This window comes from Vidua chalybeata, chromosome 7 (assembly GCF_026979565.1).
Source record: "Vidua chalybeata isolate OUT-0048 chromosome 7, bVidCha1 merged haplotype, whole genome shotgun sequence".
In the NCBI taxonomy this organism is placed as follows: domain Eukaryota; kingdom Metazoa; phylum Chordata; class Aves; order Passeriformes; family Viduidae; genus Vidua; species Vidua chalybeata.
The window spans coordinates 22,003,086-22,024,890 of NC_071536.1; the positions used below are offsets into that span (position 1 = coordinate 22,003,086).

General features: G+C 35.3%; 1 protein-coding gene across 2 annotated transcripts in view; it reads left to right on the top strand.

The window, feature by feature from the left end:
* KCNH7 (potassium voltage-gated channel subfamily H member 7) overlaps positions 1–21,805 on the top strand; it is a 210,725-nt gene that overhangs the window by 184,142 nt on the left and 4,778 nt on the right. For both annotated transcript variants that reach the window (XM_053947398.1, XM_053947399.1), the window contains 4 exons: positions 2,117–2,322; positions 4,844–4,943; positions 15,976–16,239; positions 20,644–20,809. In XM_053947398.1, the coding sequence (XP_053803373.1) occupies positions 2,117–2,322; positions 4,844–4,943; positions 15,976–16,239; positions 20,644–20,809 (736 nt within the window). The remainder of the gene's footprint in view (positions 1–2,116; positions 2,323–4,843; positions 4,944–15,975; positions 16,240–20,643; positions 20,810–21,805) is intronic.

Below are 21,805 nucleotides of genomic sequence, written 5' to 3' on the forward strand. Positions count from 1 at the left end.
TATCAAGATAATTTATCATCTCATGCTGTTGCAGCTCATCAGCTGGACCAGCTTTAGGCACAAACAAAGTAGGGAACATGCAAGTATAACACTGTGAGTTTTTACTTGCCCTGATTATGAGCAGTGTGGTTCATCAAGGAATTCATCTCTCACATCAAAAACATGTACATTTCTGCTGCATCCAAAATAAACTGAGCCCACATCTGCTGCGTGATCCATGAGGTAGGAATCTGCCTATTGCTGGCTCCAGTGAATAAGTCGCTGGTATTTTGAAGAATCTACAGAAAAAGATAGAGGATATAAAGGAAAATTACTCTGCATTGAAATCACTCAGAAACCTAACAGTTTATCAATAATTAGTCAAATATTTTCAGTTAATTTCTCTTTCTGAAAAACCTACACACAGAAATGGACATAAAAACTACTCAGTGCTTTGTGCTCTGGACAACAAGAGTAGTCCAACACAGGTAGCATGGATGAAATTTTCACCTTTAACAACTATTTCAGCATCATCAAAGAAATCAAAGTGTTCTGAGAAATGGGTTTCTCCCCAGTTTTCCTCAAGTCATCAGGACTGTCTGATGTGGATGAGTTAAGTTTCTTTAATACTGATCTGATGACAGTAATTCTTCATCTAATACCTAGATAACAGAAGGTCTCTGAAATCTCCTATCTCTTTCGGCTTTGCAGACAAGATATAAAAGTACTCCAACCATGTCAATACTCTTATTGCAGATAAGGTTTTATATGCCTTGAATAAGGATATCTGAATTCATAAACATTTAGGGCAGAAGGAGTATATTATCAAATCCTAATTTTGTCTCTGTTTCCTGTTACATTTCATATCTTTTACTCTCTGTTATATCTAATGAACTGTATTTTATGAAATAAAAACAATAGGTTTTGCTCTGAAGATATGAAGAGATGAAAATAGGATCCCTTTTCATGGCAGTTTATTTCCATATTTAATCACCTTTATTGTTAAAAATGTGTGCTTTATTTCCAGTATAAAATTGTCTTGCTTCGATTTCTTTCCATTGGTTCTTCCTATGCTTTCCTTCTTATATTCTAAAGACATTTGATACATCCTCTTTAGAGAGGAAAAATTATATTCAATATAATCAGGTTATCTCTTAATCTTCCCATGTTTAAGATCCTTACTATAAATAAGCCCTTAAATTACCTTTTTGCATTTTTAGCTGCAGTTTTCAACTTATTAAAAAAAAAAAAAGAAAAACCAGAACTGCTCTTAATAACCCAATGTGAAAGGCACAAATGTTTAACAGAGACAAAAAATCACCACTGTATTCTTTTTTACCTGTCTGTTTCTCCTTTGCCATGATCACTATTCTTTTCCACAAGTGTTTCCTTAGTGCCTCCCCAACCCCATTTTGCAGGTAACCCTGAAGCCCTTAGTGTAGAGTATATTTTCACTGGTTTATGGCTGCAGCTGCTTTGCATTGATGAAGTTTAGGTGCAGTTTGGCAAAAAAGAGCAATTAATTAGAGATGACAATCTTAACAAACACCTATTGCAAATGTGTCAACATTGATTGGAAGAATTGTAATGGTATCAAAACAGAGGCAGGCATGTTTAAAGAGCTTGTTCAAAAGAACTCCTGCATCTTAGAAGCTTTGCATTCCCTCCAAAAAATATAAAAATTAAGTAATTTTCTACTAAAATATATTTCAAGTACAGTCAGTTCCTTCATATAATTCTCAGCAAAATGATATTACAGGCCAGACAAGTCCAGTACTGGACTGAACAATAGAAATTTCCTCTTTGCTGTCATAATACAATTGAAATTACCAAATAATGCTTTTAGAAGAAAGGACAAAGGAATCTGCTCAAATCATGTTGTTTTGATGAAACTGAAGAAAAATTGTGATGAAACGTTTACTTAGTCCAGTTACATGTATTTTCATTGATCTTAATAATTTCACTTTTAATACTTAATAATACTGCTTTTCCTTTATATATGTGCAATGGGAATCTGACTGTATCACTTCATGTAAAACCAAGTATTCTACACCTCTGTCATAAAGAAATACATTATTCAATGTAATGGCTTATTCTTGTTTAAAATAATAACCTCTGTTTAATTTTCTTTCTGCAGGGAAAAATGACATTTTTGGAGAGATGGTACATCTTTATGCAAAACCAGGAAAGTCAAATGCAGATGTGAGAGCTTTAACTTACTGTGACTTACATAAGATCCAGAGAGAAGATCTACTAGAAGTTTTGGATATGTACCCTGAATTTTCTGATCTCTTCCTCACCAATCTGGAGCTAACTTTTAATCTGAGAGATGAAACCACAAAGGTACATATAATAAGTTATTTTTCTTTCTTAATATTGGGCCAAATCTGTCCCATAGTAACAAAACTTGAAAATAGCATTTAAAAAAACTAAGGTTAACAAAATTAAAAGCTGAAATCCTGTATTAAAAAAATATACTCTCCTGATTGCTTCTACTGAAGTCAGTTAAACTCAGCAGAAGTCAATGAAATTATTCAGATGATGTTAATCTAACAGGATTTGGTTCTATATTTAAATAGTATTAAGGCTTCACCCAGGGGGATTTTGTTAAAGCCATGGAAAATATGGTTTTATTAGATGACTATAGCCTAGGTCACCACAAGGGGTACTTTTGACACTAAATGTAATTGTACATCCATAAAATAAGGGTAAATCAGATTATCCAGATTCCTTCTGTGTCTAGCAATAGAAAATATTTAATTGCCTTTCAAATATGAACGGTTAATTCCCTTATCTTGGCATGCACTCTACCTCCTAGGGGACTAAAAACTTACAAGGGACTTTTCAGCTTTCACTCAGTCTTCATATTTGCAGGCATTTCTTGGTCTCTTTTTCCCACAGTGACTGTCCTAAGTTTCCCCTTTTGGACAAATTAGATCTTCAGGAAAGTCAAAATATTACCAATGTTTCCCAATTTCAGACTGACAGGGTTACTCTAACTTGGGAAAGCAAGTGGACATTTGGCCAAAGGGGGAGTGGGGAAATTCTCTCTTGTGCTGCTGAGGCTAAAGGCTTCCCCAGAAGATTGCAGGTACCCCAGCCCTGGCCACCAGGCAGGGACTACACTGCCCACAGAATGACTGGTTTGCATTTCATTATTTCTGAGATAATGCCATTTTGTGGCTTTCTAAAAGAAAAACAGAGATTCAGTGAGAAGGATCTAAAATAATTTCGCCTCAAAGGCCTTCTAAGAAAAAAAGGAGAAAAAGAACACTAAGTTTTGGGCTGTAAATCATAGGGACATCTTTGCTAATCAGGTGTGGATCCTTATTTTTAAAAAAATTATAAAAAATAGAGCTTCTAACAAGGAATGTCACTTCTTTCTACTATGACCATTTTTTTATAAAATATCATTCTGAAAGTAAAAGACCAATTATATTCTTTTTTTCGGTCATGACGTTGTATGTATTGAAAAGGTCATAATTATTAATTACATGTAAAACGCAACACAATGAATGTATAGTCTAGTGATAAATTTAAGTTAAAACTGAACGTCCATATATTTGAAAAATTTCTTGAGGATAATTTCACATTAGTGATTTAAGTCTGAGTAATTATATCTTGCAATTACATTGTCATCAATGTTTTATCATTATTTTTTTCTTCGATCAGAGACAGGGAAGGCAGGAGAGGCTCAGCCATGCTTCTGAGCTTGCAAAATCACAGTTTTTCTCTAGCAATTCCACTTACTTTCCACTGTCTGTTGCAATCCAGAAACTCGTCCCCCAAAAGAAGTATTGAGCACATTCTCATTTTCAAAACATCACTCAAATCTAAATTTGTTATCAGAGTAACAGGTGCTTCTGTTTCAACTTCTGCTCCTGCCCTCTTGTTTGTATGCAAGTACCTTTTTCTTCCTGCAGTTATTCCACCAGTGGGCCACCACTGAAGCATATTACTTGCTAAGTTTAAAGTGAAGGGAAAGAGAAAGATGTAAATGCTTCCCAGCTCCCCTCTGCCCTTCTCCCACATGCAAATCTGCTTACTTGAGTGGTATGGGAATCCTCACTAGCACAGGGAATGGAAGTAGGTTGAAGCCAATGCCATGGGTATGTACATAAAGAGCAAAACTGGTGTTATATTTGCTAATTTATAAATTTCTTAAAGTAGAAAAAACAAGAGTTAAATACATATTTTACCTACTGGTAAAAAAAGCACTGCAATCTTCTTAAGATGGATAGAAAAAACCAACATTGTGTTCTGGTACAGAAATAAGTATCTGAATGCTCTATATCTGATAAAGAGGAAGGGAGGGTCTAGAAAGATAAAATAATGAGGTAAAGTGCCTGATGCTTGTTAGGCTTATATTTATTGTAAAATATAACCTTTATAATCACTACAAACTGTAACCTTTATAATAATTACCATCAGTTAAATATAAATATAATTGCAATTAATTACCACTTTACTTCTTGAAATAGTATACATTCTCTGTTAGAGGTTATTTAATTTTTTTCATTAATTTGTCTAAGGTTATGTAAACCAGATCTGTGCAAGTTTAGAGAAGTTGATAACACATGAACACATGTATTTCCATGTAAATTTATTATCAGTATAATTTTATTTCACCATTGTTGGTGAAATAAACAATGACAGTGTTGGTTTTCTCAATTTGCATAAACTTTTTTAATGTTAGCCCTGGGCAATTCCATTCATTAGCCAATGATGGAGAGGCAGATGCAGACTGACTTTAATATTGCCTTTTTTAAAGCTTGAACATGATTAACAGTCAATCACCTATTGCAAATCTGCCCTCTTTAGATGAGACTAATCTGTCATTTTGTTTCATATTTCATTTATCAAGTCTGACCTCGTAATAAGATCACAAACTACCAATGATACCAATGGAGAGAACTGCAAACTACGAAGACGGAAATTGTCCTTCCAAAGTGAAATAGAGAAAGGTAATTAACTTCATTTCTTACATGAGACAGCACCACCTCATTATTCATTGGCATTTCACTTGGTAGTGCTGGGTACATTAGGGTCCCTTGTTGGCTGTTACTGGAGCAGCCCTTGAGAATCCAGCTGGGCAGCAAAACTTCTCTGTGCATTAACCCCTACATGCTTATGTATAACTAGAAGAGACAAATCTCACACTTCCATGATTTCACATCTGTCTGTGAAGAGCTGTTCCAGCATTAAGCCACCTTATTGCCTTTGAGGCATGCATATATATATGTATATTATCTCTTAATATCTATTTTCTGAGACACCATGTTTTAAACTGTGTGAACAACCTAGTCTGTGGATTATTTTATCTCCTCAGCAAAGTGCTTTGTTAAACTTGCTGCTAGGCACTGTTTCTCCCTGGAATTGAAATATTTTAAAAATTTAAAATTTAAAATATTTCAGGACACTGTAGATTCACCATAGCTGGATTTTGATCCATATGGTAATGTGTAAAAGACTGTTCTGGCAAAAACTTAGGTTACATTTTATATGCTTATATTCACATTAGCAGCTTTTGAGAGTAAACCTAATGAAGGAAAATTCAGTGAAACATTAAACTTTTTTACTTTTTTAAGTAAAAAAAACTTTTTTTATTCAGTACTGCTAAACACCAGGAACTGTAGACAGCAGATCTGGTCAGACAGCAACAGTCATGAAGACAGCTAAGCTGATATTCATGGATTTTCATTTTTATGTAGGGAAAACACAATTCCTTGAATACCATTGCAGTTTTATGGTTGAATGGTTTGTCTGACAAATTACTCTTTCTGTTATGCCTGTCTTTCACAATACACAGTTAAAATTCAGTCCTAAATGCAGCATAACACCAATTTATAGAGTAGCAGAGTAGCTGATAATAAATGGCAACAGTTTAAATATCCATAGCGGGTATAATGCTCAATGAAGAGACTCTAATCCAGAGTGTGGCTTCAGAACAATGACATTCCTGTTCGATCAAAGAAGCATCTTTAGGGCAGGAAGCCAAGACTGACAACAAATCTGTCAGGAAAATGTCCCCATGAAATATTCAATCTGCTCTTCACAAAGAATCTGTTGACAGAGATACTTTGCCTGACTAACCTTCACATTTCTTATGAGAAAACATATGCTGCTACCTAGACAAGATGGAAGTGATCTTTTATGTTGTGCCTGCTGTAGAATTACAAATAGGCTACTCAGGTGTCAGTGAGGTTCCGAGACCCAAAGCTTTTATGGTTCTTGCCCAGTCAATTACACTGTACATCCTCTTTAAACATTTATTTGCATTACTTTTGAAAGAATATGATTTCCCACAGTTTTGTCTCTGAAAAAATGCTTGCATCATTGGGGAAGAAGAGGCAAGACTGGTAGGCTCCTTAGCCCTGGCAATGATTGTACAGTACCTGGTAATATCTGGGTTAGGCAGAAGTGAGGTACATTGGAAGTCCATCTGAGGAGAAGAGAAAACAAGTAGGAGTCCTTTGCCAAGTACTGAGTATACTTTTGGTCCAGTGGCTTACTGCCCCTCTCTGGTCTCTTTTCAGATTCTCTACGTGTTCCCATGGCCACAGCAGACACCTCATAGTCATAGATCTTCAGTGTTACTTTTCTGTGGCACTTCCCACATCCTCTTTGAGGTTGTAAAGTAGATTCTACTAGAGGTACTGCTGGTTTTTAAAGTAATGTTCTATTGATTTCAACCCTTTATATGTAGGAGGGAGTGGCATCTTATTTTGATCCAGCATAGTCAGTGTATAGTGATAAATATTTGGAGATGATCCTGCAGAGTTTTTCAGAACTGGAGGAGAAAAGACACAGTTTCTGAACAAACAGCTGGAAAATGCATTTCTGGCCACAGTATGCCAAAAGGTAAAAAAAATGTGTGTTGTATGAAAATCATATTTTGATTTCAGAACTACAGTTTGAACAGGATAGAGACTCCCAGAATTCTTACTGCTATATTTTGATATTTTATTTTGCAAATAAATTTTGTAAATGCTCTTCTTACTAGCATTCTTTACTTTCAGCTGTTGACCTACTAGTATATTATGCAGCTTGAAATTTTATTTTTCCCATCTTTAGCGTGATCATTATGTTTTCTCTGTTTTGGAGTGCTAAAAATGGGATTGTGTTATCTCAGTCTTTAGTTCATGGTAGCCTGATTTGGACCTTGTTTCCATGGTAACTCTTCCTGCACAAGTTTTATCGGGGGTTAAACAAAATCAACACAGCTCTCTTTTAATGCATCTGTAGTTAATACCCCTAGTTCTCCATTTTCACACAAGATCTTGTCATTCCACATATACATAATTCCACCATTTCTATCCTGTGTCAACAAAAACTGATCTTAACTAGTAAGGCTTATAAGGACTCTGTCATAGTGTGATTTTAGAGGCTACGAGACTGTTTGAGGGACCAGCTTGTTCTCTGGCTTCTAGAATCAGTTGCAGTCTCAGAAGAGGTCCCCTGCAAGAATTAATGTACACACTACATAGCTCACACTTGCTCCCACCCTAAAGAAATTTACTGTATGTCTTTCAGAATAACGGATGGTACTTCTTGCACAGGTGCAGGTGCAGACTTAGCCACTTGCCATAGATCCTTGACAGTCAGCCAAGAAACTCTGAGATTGCTTAAAATTAGCAGCATTCCTGCCTGGCAGTTCCAAACAAAGCTCTCAGCTGGGTTGGCAAGTTAGCCTCCTGCTGAAAACTTTGTGACAATGAGCTGGTCCATCTATATTCAATTGTCCTTTTTAGCAGTGCAGAATACAATTTTTTTCTTGCCCATTTCTCATTTACTTCTAGCAGTTCTGTGTGAGTTAGCTAATTTCAAGGGAAATACATTCAGGCAAGAACTTTCTTTTTCTCTGCTAGTTATGAGTGCACGTCTATTATCCCATGCTGAATAGGGCATTTCTAGAGTTGTTTACATCAATATAAAATCGAATATATGGGTGGAAAATGCACAGCGTAAGGAGATTCACTGAAAGCCTGAAAATTTGGGGCTTTGAAAGGACTGTTCTGAAGTTTAAGCATTACCATTTTTGTAGCAACTTTTTAAACTTTTTGTTAATGTTGGCTCTAAAATCTTAACTTTCTTGGGACTATTCTAGTGACAGCTGGCCCAGGAAACTTATAAAAAGAAAATTTTAGTTCCATGGATGTGATTTTAAGTGATCACTAAGCAAAGTTCTCAGAGATTCTTGTGTACCCTGGGGTTTGCACTCGCCCACGTCGACACAGATCGTAACAATCAAGTGGGATATAAAATACATTTTGTTTCATTCTTAAAATATCATTAAGTAGTAAACTCATATATTGCTTAATTTGGAGAGTTATGTTTCCTGATCAGACTTTTCAAAAAGTGTCTACTGATCAATTCTCAAAGTAAGCACAAAAGCCAGAATTCTAAAAAATTTCTAACTGAATCTTGATTAATGAAACTACCTTAAGTGTTCATTGCTTGTAGGTGTTTTTCAGGCTAAGAGGCCAAGCCATATTAAAACAGATTTATTACACGAAGTATCTAGAGGCCATTTGATAAGAGGCCATAATCTATCTTGATTTAGATATAGAAGACAAGGAAATGTTTCAGGAACTGATTCTCCTGCCTGAAACTACGGAGTACAGACAAAAGAAAGAAAATGGAGATGGAGGGCTGTCACTCCATCCCTAACATGTCAATGTACTGAAAATGGTACAAAATAATAAATGAAAGACTTCGTATTCCCTTGACCTTTGAAATTCTTGGCTTTTTAAATGTGTCTCAAATTTGGTTATTCAAAAACTAGCTTTTTTCTAAGCCCTTGTGAAAATAGGGACATGGATCCGTATGGAAAAGGATCAGTCCATCATAGTGGGGGGAGGTTTCAGTACCTTCTGCTGTTCCCTATTTCCAAAATCACCCAGACTTTAATGGCTCAAAGATGAAACATGACAAAGGACAGATTAACTTACCAAACATTCATAAGGAGTGGTGATACAGAGCAGTAATTTGAACTCTCTGCAGTACAGTTCATTTCTTCCACCATCACTATTGAATCTACTGGAAACTTTCAGCAAAATTGCCAGAAATTCTATAACAATGGAATAGCTTAATCTATTGTATCCACCCATAGTAGACTTATGATCTCCCAAATGATTAATGAAATTGGAATTAAACAAATCTTCCATCATTAAAAATAAACACAGGAAAAAAATATAAACCTTAAAAATGTTTTAGCTTTCCCAAAATACTTCTAGCAGCCTACTTTTCTTAGGATTAGGGATCTTCCTGCATAGTTACTAGACAGACAACATTTTTCCTTGGTGTTAGTCAAATACCACACACATATCTGACAGTGCATTTCTAAGTAGGGGGTCCTAAAGATAGGTGGGATATTTGAAGAGAACCATAATGAGTAGAAGTGAGGAAGAAGGAGGAAAACAAGCATGTGCTAAAGAATGCAAGAACTTTCACAGCTCAGGTTTCAGAAGCCACTGTAAGTCTTTGGCATTGTTTCAGATTTTGAGGTCTGACATATAATTGAAGGTGCTGAAGCAGGACATCTAGATACACAAATTCAAGTGCCTGGTGGAACTTCAGGCAAATTCTTTCTACTGGTTTATGAAATGTCTCAGAAATGCATGTGCACCTTTAAGACCTCTTTTCTCTGCCATGTTCTGAAAATGGCTGTGCTTTGATATAACTGCATATGTTTCAAAAGATTATTTTTAGGGAGGAAAAAAAACTCTGATAGAAACTAGCTATTCTCAGTTGTTTTTCCTTTCACTTTAGTTCTGCTGAATATTATGCTGTTCAAGGGCATAACTATAATATGATGCCCACAGAAGGAGAAATTGTATTCATGTAGCCAATTCTAATCTTATCACAAAAATCTTATGCTCTTAAGAAATTAAATTTTTAATAAATATGTAATGGCTTCAGAGTTCATTACTTTGCTTTCTTAAATTTCTAAACTGTATAATCCTGTGGTCCTCAAATTTGAAGAAATATCTGTATCACTGAATAGGCACTGTGTGCTTTATCTCTAGATTTGATTATAACTAAAAAGCTGCAAACATACCTTTCCACTTTTAAAAGTAAATTGCAGTGCAACTATCCATCAGAATACTATGTGATTATTTATATTACCAAAAGAAAATAAAGTATGTGTAAAAGATAGTCTTTATATTAATTGTCTCATTGTACTAAGTATTATTGTTGATAATGTGATATACAAATGGTTTTCCAAAGACCCTTACTATGCAAAGTGCACTGCAGATTTTAACAGTTCCGTTTGTTTTCAGAGCTTTAGGGCCAATGACTTCTCCTGACCATACCAACTTCTATTTTTACAGACAAGATAATTTGGAAAATATTTAGATCTGAGTTGCTCAAGTTATCCAATAGACTTTGTACAAAGCTTTCAAACCATTTCTCTTTCTTGTGCACTCTATCTGTGATTTTTCTATACAGTTTTCGTGCATTAAGACCCATCCAAAAAGTAGGTAATTAGACATTTTATAAATTTGAACAGTGCTATAATCACCAATGATGTTTCACTAAGGAGCAAGAAAAACCTCTAGCGATACCAGTTTATGCTTTCTTATCACTTAAGTTATCAGCAATGAGGATATTATGGTTTTACTTTCCTTATTTTTTTTTCTTTTTTCCCCTACTATTTTGTCCTCAGGGATGCATTGGTCATATGCAGATGTTGGAGCAAACTATGCTTTTGGCAGGCACTCCAAAATGTTTATGAAGGCAGCAGTTCTCAGTTTACCTGATCACCAGTCATGACTTAAGATGATCAGGACAAGTTGAACAGAAAAATTTCTGTTCAACTAAAAAGTGGTAGAATGCTTTGTTCAAGTTTTTAGACTTCTAGAACAGACTTTCAGATGACCTCTCCTGGAACACACTCCTTGTCAGAACTGGAGTTAAGACTGGCTTTGACAGACATCCAGATGTCCCGACAGGTCAGAGCTCTAAGGCCAAATTGATTCTCAGACAAGAGCTCAAGCACTAAAATTCAAGGTTCATTCTTAGGTTTGTTTAAGTGGATTCAGAGTAAGTTATAATACTTTTTGAAACATCAGGGTTAAACATCTCTAAAGACAAGAGCAAAACCAGTTTTCAGACAAGCCTTCTGGTAGCAAAGGTGAAGTAGCTCTCATTTCAAATGCTGCATAAAAAATTAAGTGCTGAATTTTACCTGTAGCTTGTCATACATTTGTAAACATTATGAGGATCATTTCCTTCTCCCGGTGGAAAATAAATCCATGAAATTTCCTCATACTGTTTACCATAAGTCTGGTTACAAAAGAATAAAAACTATTTAACTTTGTTCTTTTAGTCTTAGAAAAATGAACAATATGGCAAAAATGTTCACCATAGCAACACTTATCCACTGAATGACCAGACACTGGGTTGCTGTTCATTCTCCTGTGTACAAGCAGTCACCTTCCTCCTTTTTGACATGCTTCCTTTAGCCAGTCTATCAAAAGGCACACAGCTATATCTAGCAATGTACTCCAGACCAGTCACATTCAACCAAGTATGAAGCAAATAGCAAGAAAAAATTTGGAGCATTTTAATTAGCAGTTTAATGATCCTAAACTTACTGACTGGCACTCTGTACAGTGTTCAGCTTGAGTAGACTTCTCTGGAGTCATATATTGGTCCTGCTGCACAATACCAGTACCTTTTGATATTAGATAAATAAAATGTATTGCTTATAATGTTCTTGCACCACTAAGTGAAAAGCAGGGATTTCAGGACTTAGGATTACCATTTTCCCTGACTGGTTGTATGCTGTTCCCCATCTATATGATGGGAAACATAGGTATGGTTTGAACACCAGTGTTCAAATTATTCTTCAACAGCTTTTGATTTTTCGACATTTTGAAAGTTTGCACTCTTTCAACCCTGTTTGTGGTATTGTATTTAACATACTGTCTGAAATATTTGGTCACTTTTCATATAAAATATTTGTTCCCCATTATAGTCACATAAAGTACTTTTCTGCTCTCTGACAAGGTAACAGACATTTTTAAATTAAAGAACAGATAACAAATAGTCATGATGGCTAGCAAATTATTTGTTCATACACAAAAACACAGATGATCACCACAGGAATACTTGTGAATATCACACAAGAGCGAGCTTGTAACAGTTGAACCAAAATACTTGCTAAGAATCTGAAGATCTCCAGACCTTCTGAGCCACTAATCATCCTTCCATCCAAGTCACAGTGTGCATTTCTCCTTACCGAAGCATGCACTTGGTTTAGTGTAAAACAGTATGGTGTGTTTTTTCAAAGGAAATGGAAAATGTCATTTCTGCTGAACAGATTTGTAGTGGTGCAGATAACGATGAAGATTGTCTGTATTATGGTTTGGAATATAAATTGCTGCTTGCAGGAGAGAGGAAGTCATTCACCTCATTTCCTACACAAAATTGAATTTGTCTCAGCATATTTTGGGATTTTTTTTATTGGATGGCTGAAAAGGGAGTAAAAATTTGCTACCTTCTGAAACACTAGGCTACATAGCTAACTTGATTAATGATGACAAATTCCAGTTAATGAAATTATAGCAGTATTAAACAATGCTGCTCCATAGGTAATATATTGCTGACACTTTCACCAATACAGTTTGCAGTAGACTGATATATTAAGAGAAAGTACCTCTATGTCATGCAGACTGGCACTACTTGAGTAATGCAAAATTTCCATACTGCAGACCATACCACACAAAAGAAACCTGTCTGACATCTGGTAACCATCCCACGAAGTAGGATTTTATTGCCAGTATTTCTGTGAGTCACTGTCATAGCTCTATGACCCAGACTTGTGACAGCCCCACTTCTTCCCTTCCTTTGCCTGTGTTTGTGTGAAAAGCAAGGACACAAACTTTCTGATAATTACTTTGAAGATTTTGGAATTTCCAGACAGCAAAGGTCAGAGGACATTGCCTGTAAACTTGACAGACACCCAAAACACATAACACACGAAAACAGTCCCATAAAGAATGTATACATTTTAGTAAAGAATTTATACATTTTAGTGAAGCAGGAAGTTACAAAAATAATCATCTTCAGTAAAACTGTTTCTAGCTGTTTCCAAATCAGAAAGTGAAAGTTTTCTTACTGGAAAAGGAGAGAGAAAACACTAGAACTGGTGCAGGGGGAGGAGAGGAAGGTGGGATTTAATGGTTACATTTGGAAGAAGAAAAGAAAGGGATAAATAAAATATTTAAAACACTTTTCTGTGTGGAACAAAGTGAACATATTCATACATACACAGATAGATAAGTCTTCACTTCTAGGAAATCCATTCCAAACCAATGACTGAATTTCATTACAAAAAGAAGGAGAAATTGGAGAAATTCACATTCTGGAAAAAAAAACCCTACCTATCTATTAATTGTAACTTACTTTCCACTGAGCTGCAGAGGCGCTGCTAAGGTGTTGAGCAGAGGTACAGAATTGCACCATTATCAAGTCCTGAAGAGTCAATAAAATAGAGTCATTTCTATTTTAATCCATAGCCTAGGTGCAAAGTGTCACAAGAATATCCTCCAGAGAGAATAATTTTTAGCATTAAATAGGAGCCTTTAAAAAGGAAAACAACTTTTGACTCTCTGAGTATAGCCAGATGCCTAGAAGATAAAACAATGGCCGTAAAGCCAAAGATGTCTATTTTGAAATAGATCAGCTGATGAACAAATCGTCCCTGATTTCAAGAGGCAGGAGCCTACATTGAATAGATCTCTGCCTTCCTTCTCATTCCAGTGAGTTCATAATACTTGGACAGCATTTGGAAAATAATGTGTTCTGTTATTCTGATATAGATGGAGAGATATCAACTGAATTACCCTGGTTTTACAGCAGAGTAATTATTAGCAGAAGCTGGCATCATGTTTCTAAATATTTTAGTGTTTTATGAAAATAAGAGAGAAGACAGTCTGCTGTATTTCAGCTGCTAAAAAATTTTTTCACTAGAGTCTCAATGACCCCTTCTTAAAATTAGTCCACTGTTTGATTTGTATTCCACAGAGTGCTCATTACAGCTGCCATTAGTGCACAAAATCCCATGAACATATAAAATTACCCTAAAAATTGGTAATTTCAAGCTTTCATTAGAAGGTCTTTTTCACAGGTTGAAGTCAGTCAAACGCTAAGTAATTAAGACAATTTACTGTAGCGTGACTATGTTTTCAATATATTCCCACAAGAAATACCATAGAAGACATCTATAATAAAATTTTCTTATGAAGCTTTCTTTTGTTTTTTTTACTGTTTTGGAGATGGAATTGCTGAGAACATGGCTCTTGAGTCTGAACATCCCCCAAGAGCTTTTACACTGCCAGTCCATTTGAAGTTGTTTCGACAATTTTGCAGCACCTGACCATACCAATATCACTTAGAGCCAGTTGTCCTGCTTAACAAAAGCCCAGTAAAGTCACCTCTGTTTGGGGTTGTGTTAATTGCCCTTGGAGACTCTAGAGGGTACAGATACAGAAGGCCTGCTTTGCGATTGGGTTTATTTTGCTTTTTTGTTGGGTTTATTTTCTTTACCATTACCTGGCCTCACTGCTCACAGATTTCTGGACCCTTGAAGAGTGCTCTTTACAGATACTGTATTCTTTTTATGTGCAGACAAAGGCAGTTAGATGAAGCCACAGTTTCATTTCCTTATAGTGACCAGAAAACAGAGAAGAAACCTAGGGAATATACAGAATGTTGGATTAGCCACTGCTGTAGGCTATAAAGACTACAGATATTCCAGAACTATGTTGATTACTAATTAGCACAAAGCAGATGGGAAATCATGCTGTCTCCCCAGGAACTTAATGCAAACTAGTTACAGTATTTATGTGATGTTGAGACTATCCTGCTAAAATGTGTTTTAAATAAATAGCAGAACTGAAATTATCTTGACATTTTGGTTAAAAATAGGTAAAACCAAATAATGAATTGGAAATTAGCTTCAAGTTTATGCTGAAAAGAGATCAAGACTTCTTTATATTAATAAATAATTATTCTAGGGTTTAAATCCTATTTAATTCTTACAATATGTTTTTAAAGATATCTGCTTTCAATCTAGGCTTTCTTGACATTTCTTAAGAGAACTAAATCTACTCCTGCTCACTACAGACCTTGAACATGATTAATGAAAGACTCATTCTCAACTTGACTAGTATATTGCTACTATATATATCACAGACTGTTGTTTACTTTTGTTATTCAAAAGATTAAATGTTCAGAGAATTCCAGCTCTAACGGCTAAGGAATTTGGGCTACTTTGCAAAGTTGTTTTGAGGTGATCCCATAAGTCAGACTAGGAACTCCTTCCTTTTATTTCTCCCTATCATATCAATCCTGTAATAAATATGGAAAAATATGCTCTCTGGTTAGGTGGGCCCAGAAATTTTGGGAATGAGTGGTTAATTAATACCTCTAGTATTAATTAGAGGTAATTGATTAATGCCTCTTGTGGGAAAAGGATAATCAACAAATATTCTCTCATGTGAGAATAACTTAAACATGTATTTCTGATACCAAGTCTAACATATTAACATACGGTTAGCCTGTTAATACTGTAATAAATGCCCAATAATGAGAGAAATTGGAAGACAGGATGAAATATTTCATATTTTGTAAACACAAAGGCTTCCTCAAATTTCATCCTCATTCAAAAAAAAAAAAAAAGAGCACACAGGAGGGTTGTGTTGGATAAAGCCTTTGTTGTTTTGATACAAACAAGTTTTGCAGAATGAGTTATGGTTTATGGACTAAGAATCTTTACTACATACATACAAGTGTCTTCCAGGACTTCAAAAGAAATATAAAACTCCTCTGACAGAAGAATCAAGAAAAGGCTTTAAAGATTTTTTTTCTAATAGACAGTGAACTTCCTACTTCATATAAGAATCATGTCCATCCTCAGACCATAATAAACTAGAATAAACTTTCAAGAATTGCTTATTTTTGTATACAATTATTTCTTTTTCACAGATTATTTCAAAGAGAATGATCAGGGTGATCCTGAACCCTCGGGAGACAGCACCAGATACTATCAATCTATTAAGAAACATTTTGAGGAGAAAAAAAGTGGGTCATCATCTTTTGTGTCCTCCATTGAAGATGAGCAAAAGCCCCTGTTCTCTGGGATAACTGATTACCCATCCGTAACAGAGAAAACCACAGAGATGGACTTTGAAGAAATGGATCATGACACAGAAGACATTCTTATTGACAAAAGAAGCAGTTCTTGCAAAGGTAATTCAGCTATTTCTATTTAGTAATGTTTGAGCAGACATCTTTTTAGTCTGATCAACAAAAAATAATTTTCTGAATGGTTCTCTTGATTCTTTACATAATATTTACTCTAAAAAAAGCTTAAGAAAAAATATCTTAGATCAAAAATCATTATTTCTCAAGAGGATTAATATAGTTTAATTCAGTGGGAACTGGATTAAGTGGGAACTGGTTGTCCCCCAGTTCTGTGGGACAACCTCCAAAAGGTCATTATAAGTTTTGCTACAAATCATCTTGTTAATCAACTACCTAAGTAATTTAAACAAACTCTTCAAAATTGTCCACTGGTATTAGACTTCACTGAGTGCCCATTGATGACAGCTGCACTCAAAGCAGTACAGTATCTCCCAAAGGGTATTTGATGTGCCAGGGTTGATGACAGTAAAAAATTATAAATAATGAGTGCCAGTCTAGCTAAACCTAGTGGTAGTTGCACATGCACTAAAAATATGTTTTCAGATAACTAGTTTTATTCACTGCATTGACAAGGCACAACAAAAATTAAGTGAAAAAAAATCATAATAGCTTGAAAGAATGCTATCCTCTCTTGCTGCACCTGTTGGTTAAAGGAGTGCCGTTACACCACACAGAAGGAAATAATGACTTCCATAACTAACGCACAAGAATAAAGATTTGAGCTTTTGGATATGACAAATGATCAGGAACTATTTAGCAATCTCAGACACTTTTACATAGAGTTAAATCACATAATTAAAATTACATCTAATATACTAAAATATTAATTTTCTCAGTGATGTGAAAGGAAATTAATGAAAACTCCTCTATTAATATACAATCTAAATATTGCTGCAAATTCATTTGTAATTCTTTCAGTCTGAAGGGAGGAATTACATATTTATTGTTTAATGCTGTTTACCTCAGCAGTTTCCATTGAGACAATTTAACCATTTAACCATCATTCAATAAACTTTAGGCTTCTAGGCTATCATTTTAAATAAGCCTAGTGATTAATCAGACCAAACAAGTATTTTAACATCTCAAAGGTATGAATATGTGAAGTCTGGTCTCTTCAAGTTAAGGCCCTATAAATCCACACCACATAAACTTGCTGTGTACATACTGCTATTGGAAACCTTTCCTTTCCCCTACCAATAGCCAGAAATGTGTCCTTGCAGCTATAGCAACATTTTCCAAGGCAACCTATTGCAGATTTTATTTGAGCTAAATTTAGCATACCTAAAGGTTACATATTTTGATTAAGACCACACTCTTTCTCCCACTTTGTAATTTAGCACTTCTAGTAACTTTATGCAAGGTAATGAGCTTTCTTGCAACATTTATAAAACCTTCAAGGTCAATAAGATTAGCTTTTCCTGATATATGTTTTAAACTAAATTCTTACTTCTGCTATTAGAGATTGATTATAATTTAAATTAAGAGTAGTTACAAACATAATGAACTTGTGAAAAAACTCTGCTTTTATGTATCCTCATATATTATGAGGATACCTTATAAATCTTGGATACAAATGCACTTGTATAAAGCTAGTCCAATTCATTACCACTGTGACTGATACACATTTAATTATTTTTGTTTTGTTTTAAGCTTTGGTCATTACTTCAATGAATGAAAAGAAAGTTAATAATGTATTATATAATTTGGCAGAAGCAGTATAAACATCTCTCTCATAATCTTATAATGCAACTTTTAGCTTTTGAACATATGGCTCTTTTGTGAAGATCTGAGAATTTTTCTGTAGCTGTTAGCTCTATGTAAAAGAAAAATGCTGTTTTCACTTGGTCATTATTTGGGCTAAAAGACTTATTCTTCAATTCTTTTGGTGAACCTAATATATTTATTGACTTAGTTCCCAGTTTATGATTCTTCAAGCCCTGGAAGACCAGAGTTGGTTGTACAGTTGTAGCTGCTGCTGAGCTTTTCTGGGGTTACTAACGAATATGGAATACCTGAAAAGACACTTAGATTAGTAACACCGTGTTTTATAGAGTATTAGCTTGCTTATGGTGTGTTAACTTATTTTGTCGTTTCAGTGCCAAATAATTTGCTTTGTCACAAATTATGCATCTATTACAATAGTCTCCAAATACATATTCTGGGACAAAACTAGATGTGATTTCCCCAGGATAATCCATAGCATTGAAAATCTGTGATTTTAATGAATGATTTATTGCGTAAAATAACCTACATCTTTTTTTTTTACAACATCCATGTTCTTACAGGACATTATGAAGCAGTGAAATGCTCTTGAAATTCAACGCTTTTAAGTCTACTGGATTTACAAAACCCATTGCACCTAAACTCATTGTTTGAAACTTTACCCCTCAATTTTCCATAGCATGCTTCATTCAGTTTGCTGAGAGATTTCCAGCTTTTCCTTGGACACTGCAAATTGTGCCATGTGTGCCTCCTAAAATCAAATTACCAAATGCTTCTGTGACATCCTTTATCTCTTTCTTTCCATTGACTTAAGTTCCTGAGAAGCAGAACAGGTTTCTATGTAGCCAAGATGAAATCTCTCTCCTCTTCCTTCTGCTCAGTGAATAAAATCAGTTATAGGTCATCACATGAAATTCAAACACTCTACAGCTCCAGGAAACCTTCTACCACCTGCTAACCAAAGATCAGATAATACAATAATGACCTTTGTCTGATAAAAACAAAACAAAAACAAAAAAAAAAGAGAGACAAGAAAGTCTCCCCTTACACTTGGAATCATGTAGTGAGAGCTCCCCTTCCTGGCTAAATCTACTTGAAATACTAAAATACTAAATCTGAAAGGGAATTTTTTTTTTCCTTCACTTAGAGAAACAATGCTCAATGACACGTTCAAAAAGGATTAACTATTAGCATTTGGACAAAGCTCTTACATGGCACCCACACTGTGGGGTTTTTTTCTCTTCTCTTTGAAACACGGCTCTAGCTGCTATGGTTACTTAGAAAAATTTCACAAAGTGTGAAATGAATGTAACCTATGCTGAGTTAACCATATGCAATGCCAAGAGAAGTGTAAGGAGAAGCTCTGAGCAAATCATTCAGGGACTGATGTGGGATTCAAATCCAACTGCAGATGCCTTAAAAGCAGTCAAGGATTTTGCCCAGCTGTATGCTGAAGCAGCAGCCTGGGTGCAATAAGAAGTTTAATATGTTGTATAACTTCCTGTAGTTAAATAATTACAAATACAACTCTAATGGGAATAGTGCTGAGCAGATGTTAAAATTTTAACAGCCTTTTTTTATCACATCAAAGAAGAATGAATGATTCTGACCAATTTTGACTGTTTGCATGACAGATTAACTCAGAGCAAGCAAAGTCTATGGGGAGCAGAGTGAGCTGTAGAAAAAGCACTGTTCAACCTAAGTACGTCACCTGTAGGCTCTGCAAAGGTCACAGCAAAATCTTCATTCCATATTTGATAAGTGCAACAAGTATATCCTCATGATAATTGATATGTGAACAGGAGAAATGGCATAGAGCTAAGAATGTAAGCTAATTAATAAATCCATAGACACATAAATTAAGTAAACTGAGAGAGGAAAGAGAAATAGCCCAAACCAGAAGTCCAAGCAAAAGCAAAGAGTGTCCCTGAGTTCTGTTTGGTAGTCATATGTAATCCTTGGTCACAGAGATCCAAGAACTGGGAGGGTCAAGCGGGATGAAATTTGGGCACAGCAGGTATAAGGTGAGACCTGGAATAATAATCATCATTTTTTTTATAAGGGGTTGGAGGTAAAGAAACAAATATAAATTACTCATATAAGGAGTGTTTTTAGATACATCATGTTTACCATTAAGCTTCATTTAATATCAAAGTGATCTCTGGCTGACCCAGAAATGCTGAATATTTCATTCTTTTAGGAGTCTGAAATCCTTAAACAAAACTAACAGGTACCTTTCAGCCCACAGTACTCTAGGACTTTCAGAAATGTGCTTTACAGAGAGGTGAACCAATTGGGTGAGACAGTAGTGATGCTAAAAGTGACATCAATGAAAATCAATATCCTTTATGAGAATAATAAGCAGACCTCTTTTGCAAGCAGCATGAGCTGCATTGAATGGCCGTTGCCTCAGAGAAAACATATTATACTTCACCAACCTAAGTAGTGTTACAGTTATGGGTAAGAAAGGCAACTCCTTGAGGCTTGGCACCTTTCTCTAGAGGGGACATTCCAATGCACTGTACCACATGCCCAATGTGACCACTTTTCTCTTTCCTTAAAGAGTGTTAAGGAACAAAGAGAGATGTTCAGTCTCTGGCCAATGTACCAATTTAATTTTCAATGTTTTGAGAAACTCAGTAAGTGGGATGCTTGAGAAGCGTCAACACCTCTCTAAATCTATGTATATAAATCTATACTTTTATATGTTTGGGTTTTTTTCATCAGACATCAACAAAAGAAACTGGGAACAGGAGAACATCCAGGAGTACCAGGACTCCCCAGTTCAACCAGCATTATCCCATGTTACATGGGGAATCTGTGAAACTGAAAGTGATTTTATATATGGGGAAGTGGAGAATCGATTAGATTTACTTCAAGAACAACTCAACAGGTAAAAATAAAGAGAAAAGAGCCTATGTGTGAAAGAATACAGAATACAACTGATATTGATGATGCTACAGCAGGAATGAGTTTGTGCAGGAAGTTTCCAAAAGCATTCAGATCTTCAGAAGCTCAAAAGTACAAACATATGCGTGATGGGAATAACACTTTTTTTTGTGTGTATGTATTCCTGATATACAGGAGCCTATATATCACCTAAGTTAGGCTTTCCAGAATCTTGGAAAAACCAGTTCTGGGGAATCTGGGTACACAATCTGTAAACGTTGCCAGAATATTGATGTCTTTTGCCTCTAGGTATGCACATTAACTACTCTGAATGGCTTTGCAGTAGAGCCCTTTTCCTCAGCTGACTGTTTTAGACCATCTTTTTAACCAAGAAGTTGTACTGAGACACCTCAAATTGTTAAATTTAAATCTCACCTCATCAAGAGTGCTGTTCCTAGATCACAGAACCATCAAACAATTTGGGTTAGAAGGGACATTAGAGATCACCTAGTTCCGACCCCCTGCCATGGGCAGGGACACAAAATGGCAATTTTCAGTATCTTCAAGATCTGAAGTACTTTTTCTTTCCTGGAGACTCAAATTACACCAGCTGCCTGCTTTTTAAAATGTATTGCAGATGAATTCCATTTTTGATGCGTTGACTTTTTTTGCAACTCTATAATAAGTAAGACATGGGAGTATGCAAAGGCACAATACTTATTCCTATTACAACAGAAAAAATATACTTTCTTTATCAGAGTCCAATATCACCTTTGCTTAATATATTACTCTTTACTGATATAAGCAGAACAGCTTAGAGCATCTTAAAAATATGGTTACAAAATTTTGATCCATCCTGCACTGTAATTCACCATGTAACTTCACTTAATTTTAAATTGCCCTATGCTCAGGACCATTGATTTTTTTTCATTATTTTCACTCTGTAATTCCATTGCTTTTAATATTTTCCATTATAAATACTATGACACACACTCAGTCC